This window comes from Apteryx rowi, unplaced genomic scaffold (genome assembly GCF_003343035.1).
Source record: "Apteryx rowi isolate R43461 unplaced genomic scaffold, aptRow1 scaffold_118, whole genome shotgun sequence".
Classification (NCBI taxonomy): domain Eukaryota; kingdom Metazoa; phylum Chordata; class Aves; order Apterygiformes; family Apterygidae; genus Apteryx; species Apteryx rowi.
In genome coordinates this window covers 2,106,355-2,118,974 of record NW_020447397.1, presented here as the reverse complement: position 1 = coordinate 2,118,974, position 12,620 = coordinate 2,106,355, and the positions used below count along the sequence as shown (strand labels likewise).

The following is a 12,620-nucleotide window of genomic DNA, read 5'->3' as shown; positions in this document are numbered from 1 at the left end:
AATTTTAATTTTCCAATATTTTAAGCATTTACTTTTCAATGTTAAAAATTATCAATTAGTTTTGTCATTGCAATAAAGGACACAGCTATAAAAGCTGGACAGATACATTTATAGTGTTTTATTTTTTGCTTTTCCATCTCCAAATCAAATCTGTTACAGGACATGAAGAAGTTTGAAGTTGAACTGCGAGCCCTGCAAGCTGCTCTGGAGCAAGCCCAAGCTACCCTGACCTCTCCAGAGCTCGGGCGTTTGAGCTTGAAAGAACAACTTTCTCACAGACAGGTAAAAGGACAAGGTCTCAAAGTTAGCATGAGAGCAGTGTGAGCATGCACAAAGAATAATGAATGCTAGTATGACTATTGGTGATGTTTCTTAAGGCAATTCAGTATATCTGATTCTAGCCTCAAGTTACTGCCAAGAGAATGAGGGATAGAATGGGAGAAATTATTCCCTCAAAGGGGAATGTTTGAAACATAATCTTTTATGGGTCTGTTATTATGTTGATGCAGTAATGATAGTCTCAGTTTTCTGACAATTGTGCCTTCAGTCAAACTTTAATCCATATTAATAACTTATTAAACTTAATTTATCTTATAATAAATAATATATAGTTATTATATAATTGTATGTTATATTAATAAAATGATCTATCCTATATTTTATTAATAAAATAACCTATTATTAAATAACATATAACTATTAATAACAATGTAGCCCAGCTCTTACCCAGTGCTTTTCATCAGCAGGTTCTCAAAGAACTTAAAGTCTGGATTATTATCACCATTTTACAGATAGAGATGCAAAGAGATAGCGACTTGCTAGCTCTACCAACAGTCAAATGGAAAGCTAAGAAAAAACTCAGGTTTCCTTAAGCTCAGTCATTATTTGTTTAGTTGAATTACCTGCATAAAATATTGCTGCTTTCTGTGTTGAACTTGGCCTACTATAGAGATTTGTTGATTTGTTATTTTTGGTATCAATTTCACGACAAGAAAAATAACCCAAGGCAGAGTTTTCTCAGTTTCTTGCAGAAAGCTAATACATAGCCTTAACTGCCCTAGTCTTCCAGTACAAACTAAATATCAACAGGTCCACTTTGTCCTTGGAAAGGATTAAAATCTGCAAAAAATGTATAGATAAAAGGCAAACCTGCATGGCTTTGCCTCTTGATTTAAATACACAGTATTTTTTCTTGGGACTTGCAGCCAAATTTCAGAACATGACATTTAAGAATGTAAGTGAAACACACTGCCCACACAGAGAGTAAAGAAATATGGATTATAAATTATTGCTTGTGTATCATCTTTATCTTGTCTCTGTGAGCATGACTTTCCTCATGCAGATGGAAAGGGGCTGTAGCCTGGCCCACCTGTTTCACCACACAGAGAGGAGGTCTTGGAGACCTCCGGGCTCCAGGCTTGGCATGCAGTGAAGTGTCAGTTCCACAATAAAGGCATCCTTTCCCAGGAGTGTGGGGCCTGTCAGAGGAGAGGCCTCGGTAGTGATGCCTCCAAAGAATAGATCATTATATCAAGTCTCTGTTTAGATTATCCACCATATTTCTTAAAGGCTCAGAAATAAAGAGCAAACCCTAATCCCCTCATCAGCATGTGCTGCAGACCCACTGAGGTACCTTTCTGCATATGATATAGGAGAATGGAGGCAACTGGGCTCTTCATCCCTTTTTGCCATGTGTGTTGTCTAGCTGATTTAACTCTTTTGAACTTAAAAGCTTTTTCTACTGTTCTAAGGCCCTTCTTTTCAACCTTGCCTTTTTCTTTTCTTTATTTTTTTTTGTTTTGTTTTTCTTCTTCTAACTGTGAATACATTAAACTCCCAAGTGAAGATAAAAGAATGCTGATACAATCTGTTCTCCAGTCATTCCATATATACCTCTCGTGCATAAGAACAGGCAGCTTGAACAAACACTGTGAAAAGAATAAAGATTACTAACAATGGCATCCAGTGTATGATTATTCAAGGAGAAAGAGTTCTGTGTAGCTGTGTTTTGTTCCATTTGATTGCCTTTTGAATTTCAAATAACATTTTCAAACATGGTTTACATTTTCAAAGGAAGACTGTGAATACAACAGTATTCATGCGCTGTTTTGAAAGAGTGCTTCTGTGTCTCAGCAGGGAGTTCAACTTGGATTTTAATATTAAAATATGCATGTTCATAAATGACTTCTACACAGCTTTGTGTGGATTTTTAAGATTTTTTTCAAATAAGTTAACAGAAATATCTTCATGCTTAGACACTTAGTAACAGGGATTTACTATGCTTTTTTTATGAATTATTTTTATTCCTATTATGTAGGTATTTTGCTTAACCAATACTTTAAGATAATGTTTACTTAAGAATATGCGAGTAACTCCAGACAGAGTGCGTCCTTATTACATTCCATTTAACAGCCAGATAATCAAATTCATTGTTTTAGTGCTTGAACTTATTATCTTGAACTTATTATTAGCTTGAACTTATTTATCATTTACTGCATTGAATGTTCTGTGAGTTCTGCAAAACTAACTTACTGTGGCACTGACTTTGTTTCTAGCATCTGTTGTCTGAAATGGAGTCATTAAAGCCAAAGGTTCATGCAGTACAAGTCTGCCAGAGTGCCTTGAGGATTCCTGAAGAAGTGGTCACCAGCCTGCCAATATGTCACAGCGCCCTCCGGCTCCAGGAGGAGGCCAGCCGTCTTCAGCACACAGCCATTCAGCAGTGCAACATAATGCAGGCAAGTGCAGCTCCGTCCCATAAATTACTCTGGCTAACTTGAACAGTGCCACACAAATTGCGATAAAAACAGAGTTCATATTTTTATGCATTACTCTTTTCCGTGTGGTACCATTAGAAAGTTTCCCAATAAGTTTCGGTCATTTCCGATTCTGTGTTTTGGGGAGTTTTAATGTTCATAATCAGGCTATTGGTCAATTTGCTCATCTGAATCTCATTTCAGTTCTTTCCTGTATCTTGCTACTTGTTTGTAATGCTGCTAAGATTAACTGGTCAAATAGTTAATACACAATTGTATGCAGGTTAATTTTATATATATAATCAGTTATCATAATTTATTTTAGTATATCATTATAAAATCAACTGCCTATATTAATTGTATATTAAAATGTTGATTAAATTAAATAGCTTTCTAGGCTAAAATCATGAAATTTTTCTTTTTTCTTAATTGAAATTTCTATATATTTGCTTTCTGTTTTCTGAGCCATTCAGTATATATTAAATTCACATTTTCAAGCTTTACTGAAAACAAGAGAATTAGTTTTTGTTTGATTGTTGGCTTTTTCTTAATACCTAAATATGTAAGAGGAAGTTTCAAAGACTAAGAGAATAAGCTTTTTTTCCTGCTCTTTGGTCATAGAGGAGTACATAGTGAGCTAGGGTGCAACTAGAGAGGTTCAAGTTGGACAACAGAAGAAACTTTCCATCATTAAGGGTTTTTATGTACAAGGGAGGACACAGATGTCATTCACTGAAAGGTTTCAGAACAGCTGGTGAATCTATGGTAAACAGAATTGATACTGCACTAATAGGATGCTAGACTGGATCAGTCTTCAGAATCCTTTCTCAGCTGTATTTTCTATGATTTGTAAAGTCTAACGTTTCTCATATAATCTTTCCATTTCATAAATGGAGGCTTGAAGTAAAAAAGCAGACAAAAATGCTCATGATAAAACCATGAGAATAGCCAGTGCAGTCTTTTGTACAGGGTATGTTTGCTGCACATGCTTGTTGGAAACAAAAGTTCCAGTTCCTGATGCTGGTTATTTAAAAAAACATCTGTGTGAGCTGTTTTCTGGAAATAAATACATTAAACCGTTGAGTTCATTGCAGTTCACAATATTTCTAAATGGAATGTCTTTTCCATGGCATATTCCAGGTTCTGTCCTATAGTGATCAATTTAGTATTTTCTTGTTGCCATCTTTGTCTTACATGCTACATGTATAATTTTGAAAGCCAGGTAGAGCATTTGTCATTGAAATTAACAGATGTGACTGTTTTCACTGCAAAGCATTATAAAATCTTAACTTTTACTYCATACTTACAATATGAAGGTGTCACTTGGTAAATAAATATTCAGGATAAATTATACCATGCAAACTAAGTCATCCATGGCAAAGTGACTTTTTAGTCTTTACAACTTACTGAATGAGCTCCTCATTGCATTTGCTTTCTTTTTTTCTTTGGAACCTACAAGAATGCCAAGAATTATTTTTAGAACATCTAAGGGTGTTGTTCTTTAGTAAGTCATTTCCAGTAAGGTTAATCTTTTCAAATTAAATCAGTTTTCATTATGAAGCAGTAGTCCTGTTAAAGCCTGCTTATGATTTATTTAGTGTTTTCTCTTTGTGTGACTATGCATCAAACTTACTGCAGTCCTGGTTTATAGCAATAATCTCCTCCATTTTCCAGCAAAATTAAGAGTCATGGAGAAATAAAATAAATCAGATAGTAGGATAATGACAGAACTAGGAATAAAATTCAGTACTTTGAGTTAACCATTAGTCTACCAACTACTGTATACATTGAGAAATTTTAAAATATTGTCAGTAAAAGCTTACTCCTAAAATTATGTTTTCTCCTGTATAATTAGTTGTATCTGCTTTCTCTGCATTTGAAACCAAACTTTCACTACTTTTGTACTTCAAAAACAAGAAAGTTATGAAAATCAACTGGATTCTCTTCTCAAATGTGCAAATTTAACATCTACGTTCTAAATGGAGACAATTAGAAAATGTATTTTACTCTGAAGCTCCAAGTTAAGAGGTGTGCTTGTTGAAAGTATTTTTTAAAAACTCCGGAATTTTAAAATGAGCCAATGTGATATGGCAGTGTTGAAATAAACTGAATATGAAACTTTCTGGTACAGTTTTTAGCATTTTATAGTGTGCCTTAGAAGATTTAAAACTCATGGGGTGTAAGTTTGCTTCCCTTCAGAAGGGAGATCAGTGATGCCTGGACTAAGTAAATATTTATTTTCGTGTAGATACTCTTGATTTTTTTTTCTTTAGGAAGCAGTGGTTCAGTATGAGCAGTATGAGCAAGAGATGAAACATTTACAGCAAAGGATAGAGAGCGCCCATCGTGAGATCCAAGACAAGCCAATAGCAACCAGTAACATTCAGGAACTCCAGGACCAGATTTCACGCCACGAGGTAGGAGAGCCAATATGCAACAACATGGGCTCGTTGGCAGCTCATTGGCCTGAAAAGTTTCTCCTCAGCAAGTCTCAGAAGCTTGCTGAGAAGTTTTTCGGACATCTTCCAAGGCTAGCTGAGCAGATGAACAAATACCATATAGGAAACTCATGCTATTAGTACAGTTTGAAGTATTCTTTTCTTCAGTTAAACATGTCCCAATCTGTAGGCAATATTATTACAAACTAAAGTAGTACATTACTAAGGGACAGTTAAAAAGGTATTTGACCAGGGACTGTCCCAAATGGCAACACTGAACATTTAATCAGGTGTTCACTGCCAATTTAGTGATTCATAGATATATCCCAAAGTCCTTATTCATTTCCTTTCCATTAAAGTTCTATTAGAAAATACCAAGGGACCAAATCACAGGAAAGCCACCATGGATTTGGAGGAAGTCTCTGCAGGGGTCACTCCAAAGGCTTTTTGCCAAATCATTGCTGGGAGAAGTTTTTCCCTGTGGAGTTACAGGTCCTGCCCTCAGACTTCTGGATTTCCAGAGCTCCTGTGAGTCAGGATCATCTCTGTGAAGCCTCCTCTGCTGTGCTGGCGCTGGAGCACCAGGGCCCGTTTCCCCTTCCCCCTGTCTGTTGCCATATTCCTTGGGATCGAAAATGCATCACTGATGTCTCTCTGTGTATCATTTTTGACATCAGATGGCACCATTTCTTTACCTTTGATACAAAAAAGTTACCTGTCACATTATATAATATAACCTAAAAGTCTACCCCAGTATTGTGCTGCTCATTTTCTATCTAGTTGTTACAAAAGGTACACAGTATAAGTGCAGAGCAGGTACTAAAAAGACAGAAGTGTTTTTAAGATATTGATTTGCAAGAATTCGCTTCAAAAATGTTCTGGAGCAGCTAATGCAGGGGAGTTACTTCAGCGATACATGGTGAGGATGCTGCATAGAGGAGGGAATTAAAAATGGGGCAGCTTAAAGCTTCACCCATACTTGAATGAGTCCAGTAGCTAGGAGTCCTCCTAAACATCTGTAGGAAGACTGCAGCTTTATTCGGTTGCACAAGATAGGATGAGCCATAGAGTGACCAGGTTTCCTACTTGTAAGCTTCCCACATTTAGGGATAAGGAGTTAATTTCCCTCAGACAACATTTAGTTTTCTATCAGAAAAAAATATTGCACAGAATTTGGTGAAGGAAGCATGAATTACATATGATATTAAGTAGTGTAAAATTAATCTTCCATATAGAGTCTATTTGAAAATACTGAGTGTTTAAAGACTCATATATGCATATTTTTGGCCTATATTTTGTTTGCTGAATACTTGTGGAAAAGGGCACAAAGTATAAAGGGGATATATTGGACCCTAAACTGTTATACCTTTTAAAAGCAAGTCTATCAGGATGCTCATTATGTGTGTTCCAAATTTAAGAAAAGATCAGTTACCAGATTCCCTGTTGAAGCCCGCATGAACATGAACTTCAAGGGATATATGTAGTACCTATGCTTAGAATGAAAGTAGGAGGAAGCAAGCAGAAGGAAAGTACACTCTGATTTGCAGAAAGCTTGTAGTACCCTGCATGTCTGTAACAATACTTACAGTCTGGAACTGTGTTTACAGAAGCCTGTTTCTTTGCACTTTCATGTGAGAAGGTAGCCAAATGTCTCTATGCTTCTATATAATTTTAATGAACATACACTAGCTTGTAGGATAGAAGGCGTCTCTGCAGTCATAGACTGTATAGACACAAGTGTGTTTTCAGCTTATATTACTTTTTTTACTTGTTTTATTTTTTCCCAGTCACACATTTTTTGCCTTTTTTTCCTATTCTTTGTTTTCACTTGAGAGAGGAATGTTAGATACTCAGTGTATTGGATATTAACTCCACAAATATTATTGGATTTCAGTAACATTGATGGAGTTAAGTGATTATACTGAATGATGATTGATTTCCCACTTAGCCCCTGTGATGTATCATTCATTGAGTGGTAGTGAATGACTCTTGCAACAGCTGTTGCTTTTTTTTTCTTTGAAAACTATCATTTTGGGAAAAAATAAAGCAGAAATAAAAATAAAGTAGAATACATACTTGAATGAATAGTCACTGACTTAGCAGGCATACTTCTAACAATACTGTTTTCACTTCATAAATCAAGAGTCTGTCATGTTACTGAATCTCCAGGAGGACAGAAACAATAGGTCAGGCAGAAACATGAAAGTCTCCCGCTTTTTTTTTTTTTTTAATTTATGAATTTGTTGCTTTGAAACTGAATGCTGAACTAGGCAGCAGTACAGAGTATGTGAGAATAAAAACCAGTTTCTAAAACTATTAATTTCTCTCTTTCTATTCTGAAAAAACTTAAATTGTTGATGGTGTTTCTCCATGTAGATAGACCATTTCATAGTCATAAGAAAACAATATTTTAAAATATATTCTGCTTTGGGCCAAATTCCCCAACTCTTTTTAAAGAAGGTATAGTACTGTGTCCAGTTCAGCTTTTAACTTATGCAAAATTAAAATAAGATAAAATACAGCTATCCAAGCACTAGCAAAGACCAATCTAGTCTGCATTTAATCTTATTATGTGAGTTATTGTCCATATTACAGTTGATCTTATTAAACCATTGTGAGTTATTGTTTGAACTATTCAGTATATTCTCTCTGGTGAGAGCTGAATGATGCATTTTTCACAGTTCTGGCAATCCCATGACCTCATTTTCATGGCATGCACCATCTGAGAGAGTTTCATCTTTCTTAGATAAATAGAAAAAGACCCTCCCCTCCCCCCCCAAAAAAAAAAGAAAAAGAAAAAGAGCCGCAGACATTCCTCTTTGCTATAATCTGAAGCTTATAGAATTTGTGTTAGGTTTAGGCTTGAATGCAAGTGTGAGGTATTCTTCTCTTCTGTGATAACCATACAGAGGCTTTCACAGCACTTTTCCGGTTTCACTTCAAAGCTCTCTGCTTTGTGGTTTCACTGTGCAGTGAGATGCAGCCTGACTTGTTCCTTCCACAATCAACATCCTGCTTTTCAGCTAGTGCTGCTGCTTGTGTAGGGTTTCTGAGGTGCAGCGCTATGATTTTATTGGCTGGTCTAGGAGGAGAGAGCTTGCCTTCTCCACGGAAGCTGAAATGCCACTAGTCCAATGGCCCTTATTTGCTACCTCTGCATTAGGAAAAAAAAATGTTTCCTCAGGAGCTGGCACAGAAGATCAAAGGATACCAGGAGCAAATTGCTTCTTTGAATTCAAAGTGCAAGATGCTAACAATGAAAGCAAAACATGCCACTATGCTGCTGACGGTGACAGAAGTGGAAGGGCTTTCAGAAGGAATGGAGGAGCTGGATTCGGAGCTCCTCCCCGCACACCCCGCTCACCCCTCAGTGGTCATGGTAAGCACTAAATTGCTCTCAGTACTGTTTATCTGAGCTGCTTTCTTTTGCATCATTGCAACACTCCTATGTAGTGAGTTGCCACAGCTTGCATTTATATTTTGCTTTTGAAATGGCTGGAGTGTGGCAAACCAAACAAGCTACAGCTTCCCCTTACTGAATTTTGCTTTATATGGGTTTTCGAGGCTCGTTGGTATAGGATGAAGTTATTTAACAGACAAATACTAGTGGAAGTTGTCTGTAATAAGATGCAAATGTAGTGTTTTTTCTTAGATGTCAGCACACATGCTGATGTTGTCTGCTTTTTTTTCACCTAGATATACCAGAGCAAACACTGAGAAACTACTGAATGGCAGAAATAAGAGAAAAACAAAATAAATATTATTTCATGATATGTTGCAGTACATAGGGTTTACAGTCCATATTTTTAAAGCTTTTTTATTTAAAGTTGATATAATAATTAACAATGTGCACTATGTGGAAATGAAGGCTGCATAAGTACTGACATAGGCCTCATGTTTGATTTATTCTGGCATTTTTATTTTTTTTTTAATTGGGCCTTATTACAATATTACATACTGCTGATGTCATTGGGGTTTTTGCCTGAGTGAAAATGGAGTGAGGATTTCAGGATTTGTCGCTGCATAACAGCATTGGGGAAGCAAAAAATATGTGCTACTACTGGGTGATGGGTTTTTTTATATTTTAAGACTGTTCCTTGTGTTCTAACCACACCTGGACACTGAGGCCAATACTGCACTGTTCTGTAGCTCTCCATAGTCTTTTCACATGCAGAACTGATTGTACCAGGTGACATTTAGGCAAACTCTGACTTGTTATTATTGAGTTGCTGGATATGTATTTTCTTTTTAATTCCTTAGGGTACAGGAGAGTACCAGCATGTTCATACTGAAGTATGACAAGTAAATATGACTATTAATTCATCAGGTTTTTAAGCTGTTAAATATAAGAGCATGAAGGATGACTAAATAATATCATGTGGCCATGTGTTAAATTTTTGGGTTGATCTCAATCTAAGTCCAACCTAAGCTGAGGTAACTGACTGGTCTTCTTCCTGTGCTCTCATGTTGCTTTTTCTGTGGCAGATGACTGCTGGTCGCTGTCACACACTGCTCTCCCCTGTCACTGAGGAGTCTGGGGAGGAGGGAACCAACAGTGAAATTTCTTCTCCACCTGCCTGTCGCTCTCCTTCACCTGTGGCTAATACAGATGCTTCTGTTAACCAGGTACCTTCCTCTTGGCATTCATTCAGCTTTTATCTCAGAGACATGCATGGTTCCATTCCATATGGGGTTTATTTCTTCCTTTGAAATAATATTTATCTATAGCTCTGAGGAACTGAATCTCAAGCCCTAGCCTAATTGAACCCTCGGGTTCTAATTCAGAATGAATACAAATATTGGCTAATGAGTCTAAAATGTATAAATTCAGCATTACAAAAAGCTATTCACTATTTTTAAGATAAGTTTAAAATTATGATTACAAAAGTCTTTCATGTCACTAGTCTGTTCTATTTATAGTCTAATTTTCATAGTGATACTCAGTGACATCCTGCATCCTGAGAGAAAAGGCAATTTTGTACTCTCCATAACAAAACACTGCATTACGTCCAGGTGCATGTGTCTTATGGTACCATTGTCATTGTAGCATTGAAGCCACAGTATGATGTCTTCCACTTAATACCATTGCAAGTATTAATTTTCATGTATTGTTTAGGAACAGTGTTCATTCCTTACTTTCAGTGATACTCTATTTTAAGCAGTAATGAGACAAATCAGGGAAATCACTTATGCTACATTTTAAGTCAAAACTGAGAACTGCAACGCTTCTAGTAGGAACAAGTGTGCACCAGCATTGATTAAAATGCGAGCAATAAACCAGCACTGTGAGCATCATGCACGTAAAGGGACACATATAATGCTGAGCTGAAGTTTAGAAGTTAGCCTTACGAGCAGTCACCACTTCACTGAGTTCATCGTGCTGTGGGACTTGGGTGGTGTGTTTATTTGTTTTTGCATTTATGGCTGTTTCCAAAATTGAGCACTGCAAACTTAAAAGGTACAGTGGTGTTGTTTTACATGACTGAGTAGAATTACAGAAGTTCTGGCAAGTAAGTTTCCCACCAATTCTTCCAAAGTTTCCCACCAATTCTTCTATAGCACAGGGTGCTATAGAAGTTGCTTAATATAAACTGATTCTTTTTCATGAACTGGCATAAGAAGGAATATTAAGGTAGGATAATAATAATAGTGGCAAATTCTGTGACAGTAAAAATAGAATATTATATAATGAATCAAAAAGATCTTTCTAGTGTTCTGTCACTTCACATAATCAGAGATTTCACAGTAAAGTTTACGTACAGTAGAAGGGCAGCTACGTATTTCAGCACAAAAATCCTGTGACAATTTTAATAAGTGGAAGAGTTAAAAGGAACAAGAATAACTAGCTTCCTAATAAACAAATTTGATGTAGAGTCAGTTCATTAAATTCCTCTGAGAATGAAAAATCAGGTTATTAACTCCAGTAACTCAAATAATTTAAGGAAAATCCAATGAAGATGCTGTTGCACCATGAGCTGATATTAAAACACAAGCTTTAGATACTCTGATTTACTATGCAGAAATTCAACAAAAAGATGATGTCTTTCATTTAGAGATCTTTGAAAGAAAGAAGCTTGCTAGTGTTACAGTAATCTAAAACACTGACAGATAAAAATTTCTTCAGTGTGGTTAGTGTTGAAATGAGCTGCACTTACTAAACAATAAGTGGAAGAACATTCCATAATCAAGTGGTTTACTTACAAAATGCTTAAGTTCCCATTCATACCAGATTAAACATAAAGAAACTTTGAAACTGCTGGTGCTGATCATGATGAGTGTCCAGGTACATCTCAGGAAAGAAATTTGGTAAATACTTCTAGACAACAGTGAATTAAGGAGCTTAAATGTAAGTCAAAATATTCTATATTCAGTAAAAAAAAAACTCAACAAAGTAATTTGGAAACACTTTTAAAACAAAGCAGAAAGTGCTAAGAGAGGTAATTTCTTGCAAGAATATCACCTGCCACATACCAGAAAAATATGTGAACAGGAACTCTAGGGAGTGAGAATTACATAAATCTAGTCTTTAAAAATATAAAAGCTCTTACAAAGTAACTCCATTTTTTTATTTCTAGACAGAAGTCAAAGTGGAGATATTTCATAGCTGGTAAAAAGATGTGGGCTCACAAAGAGATTGGTATTTTTCTACATTAAAACAATAGACATGGTTGCTGCTTCTCCTTCCTTTTGGGATGAATTTGAGGGGGCTTGTGGACAGACAGCCTGGTAGCAGAAGCAACTTGGATAATTGTGGCTAACGGCTAGCATTGATTGGTAATCTTGTAGAGCTGATATTAGGGAGAAGGAAAATGGAAGGAGGAGTGCTTCTGTGCGTGCTAATCCATTATGGGCCATTCTTACAGAAATAAATAGCCATCCTAGTCAATTCAGTATGGGGAGGTAGTTGCCTTCCAGAGAAAAATATGCTTAGTGCATTTCAGAGAGTCTGTACAAGTTCCCAGGGCAAATTATACAGATCCATTTTAGGGATGTTTTGGGGGAGTTGTTTGTTTCGGTTTCATCCCTATTAATCTCTTTATAGGCTTCCATCGGGATTTCTTAACATTTTGCAGTGGTCAAATGTAGCTGGTCTGAGTTCAGACATCTGTGCACTATTACAACATTGCTAACAGCTAATGAAAATATAAAACAGGTGCCAACTGCATATTAGTAGAATTACTGATTATACATATTGAAATAGATTAAAACAAGACCACTTAAAAAAAACCCAAAAAAGTGACAAATCTAGCACTGTTATAAAGAAACAGTTGCCCGGGTTGTTTGTTTCTTTTTGCCTTTTCCAATATACCACTTGCTCGCTATATCCAGCAGATACTGGAACAAGCAAATATTCCAAGCTTCCTCTGAAATAAATGAAAATGGGAGATGTTTTTGTCTCCACTGAAGGCACACAGCATATCACAGA

The 12,620-nt window shown here is 36.2% G+C and overlaps 1 protein-coding gene across 1 annotated transcript in view; it reads left to right on the top strand.

Annotated features, from left to right (window-relative positions):
- The first annotated feature begins 8,342 nt into the window (after positions 1-8,342).
- The window catches only part of SYNE1 (spectrin repeat containing nuclear envelope protein 1), a 105,754-nt gene continuing 101,476 nt past the window's right edge, over positions 8,343-12,620 (top strand). The window contains exons 1-2 of the mRNA XM_026083583.1: positions 8,343-8,573; positions 9,680-9,820. Coding sequence (XP_025939368.1) covers positions 8,367-8,573; positions 9,680-9,820 — 348 coding nt within the window. The 5' untranslated portion in view covers positions 8,343-8,366. The remainder of the gene's footprint in view (positions 8,574-9,679; positions 9,821-12,620) is intronic.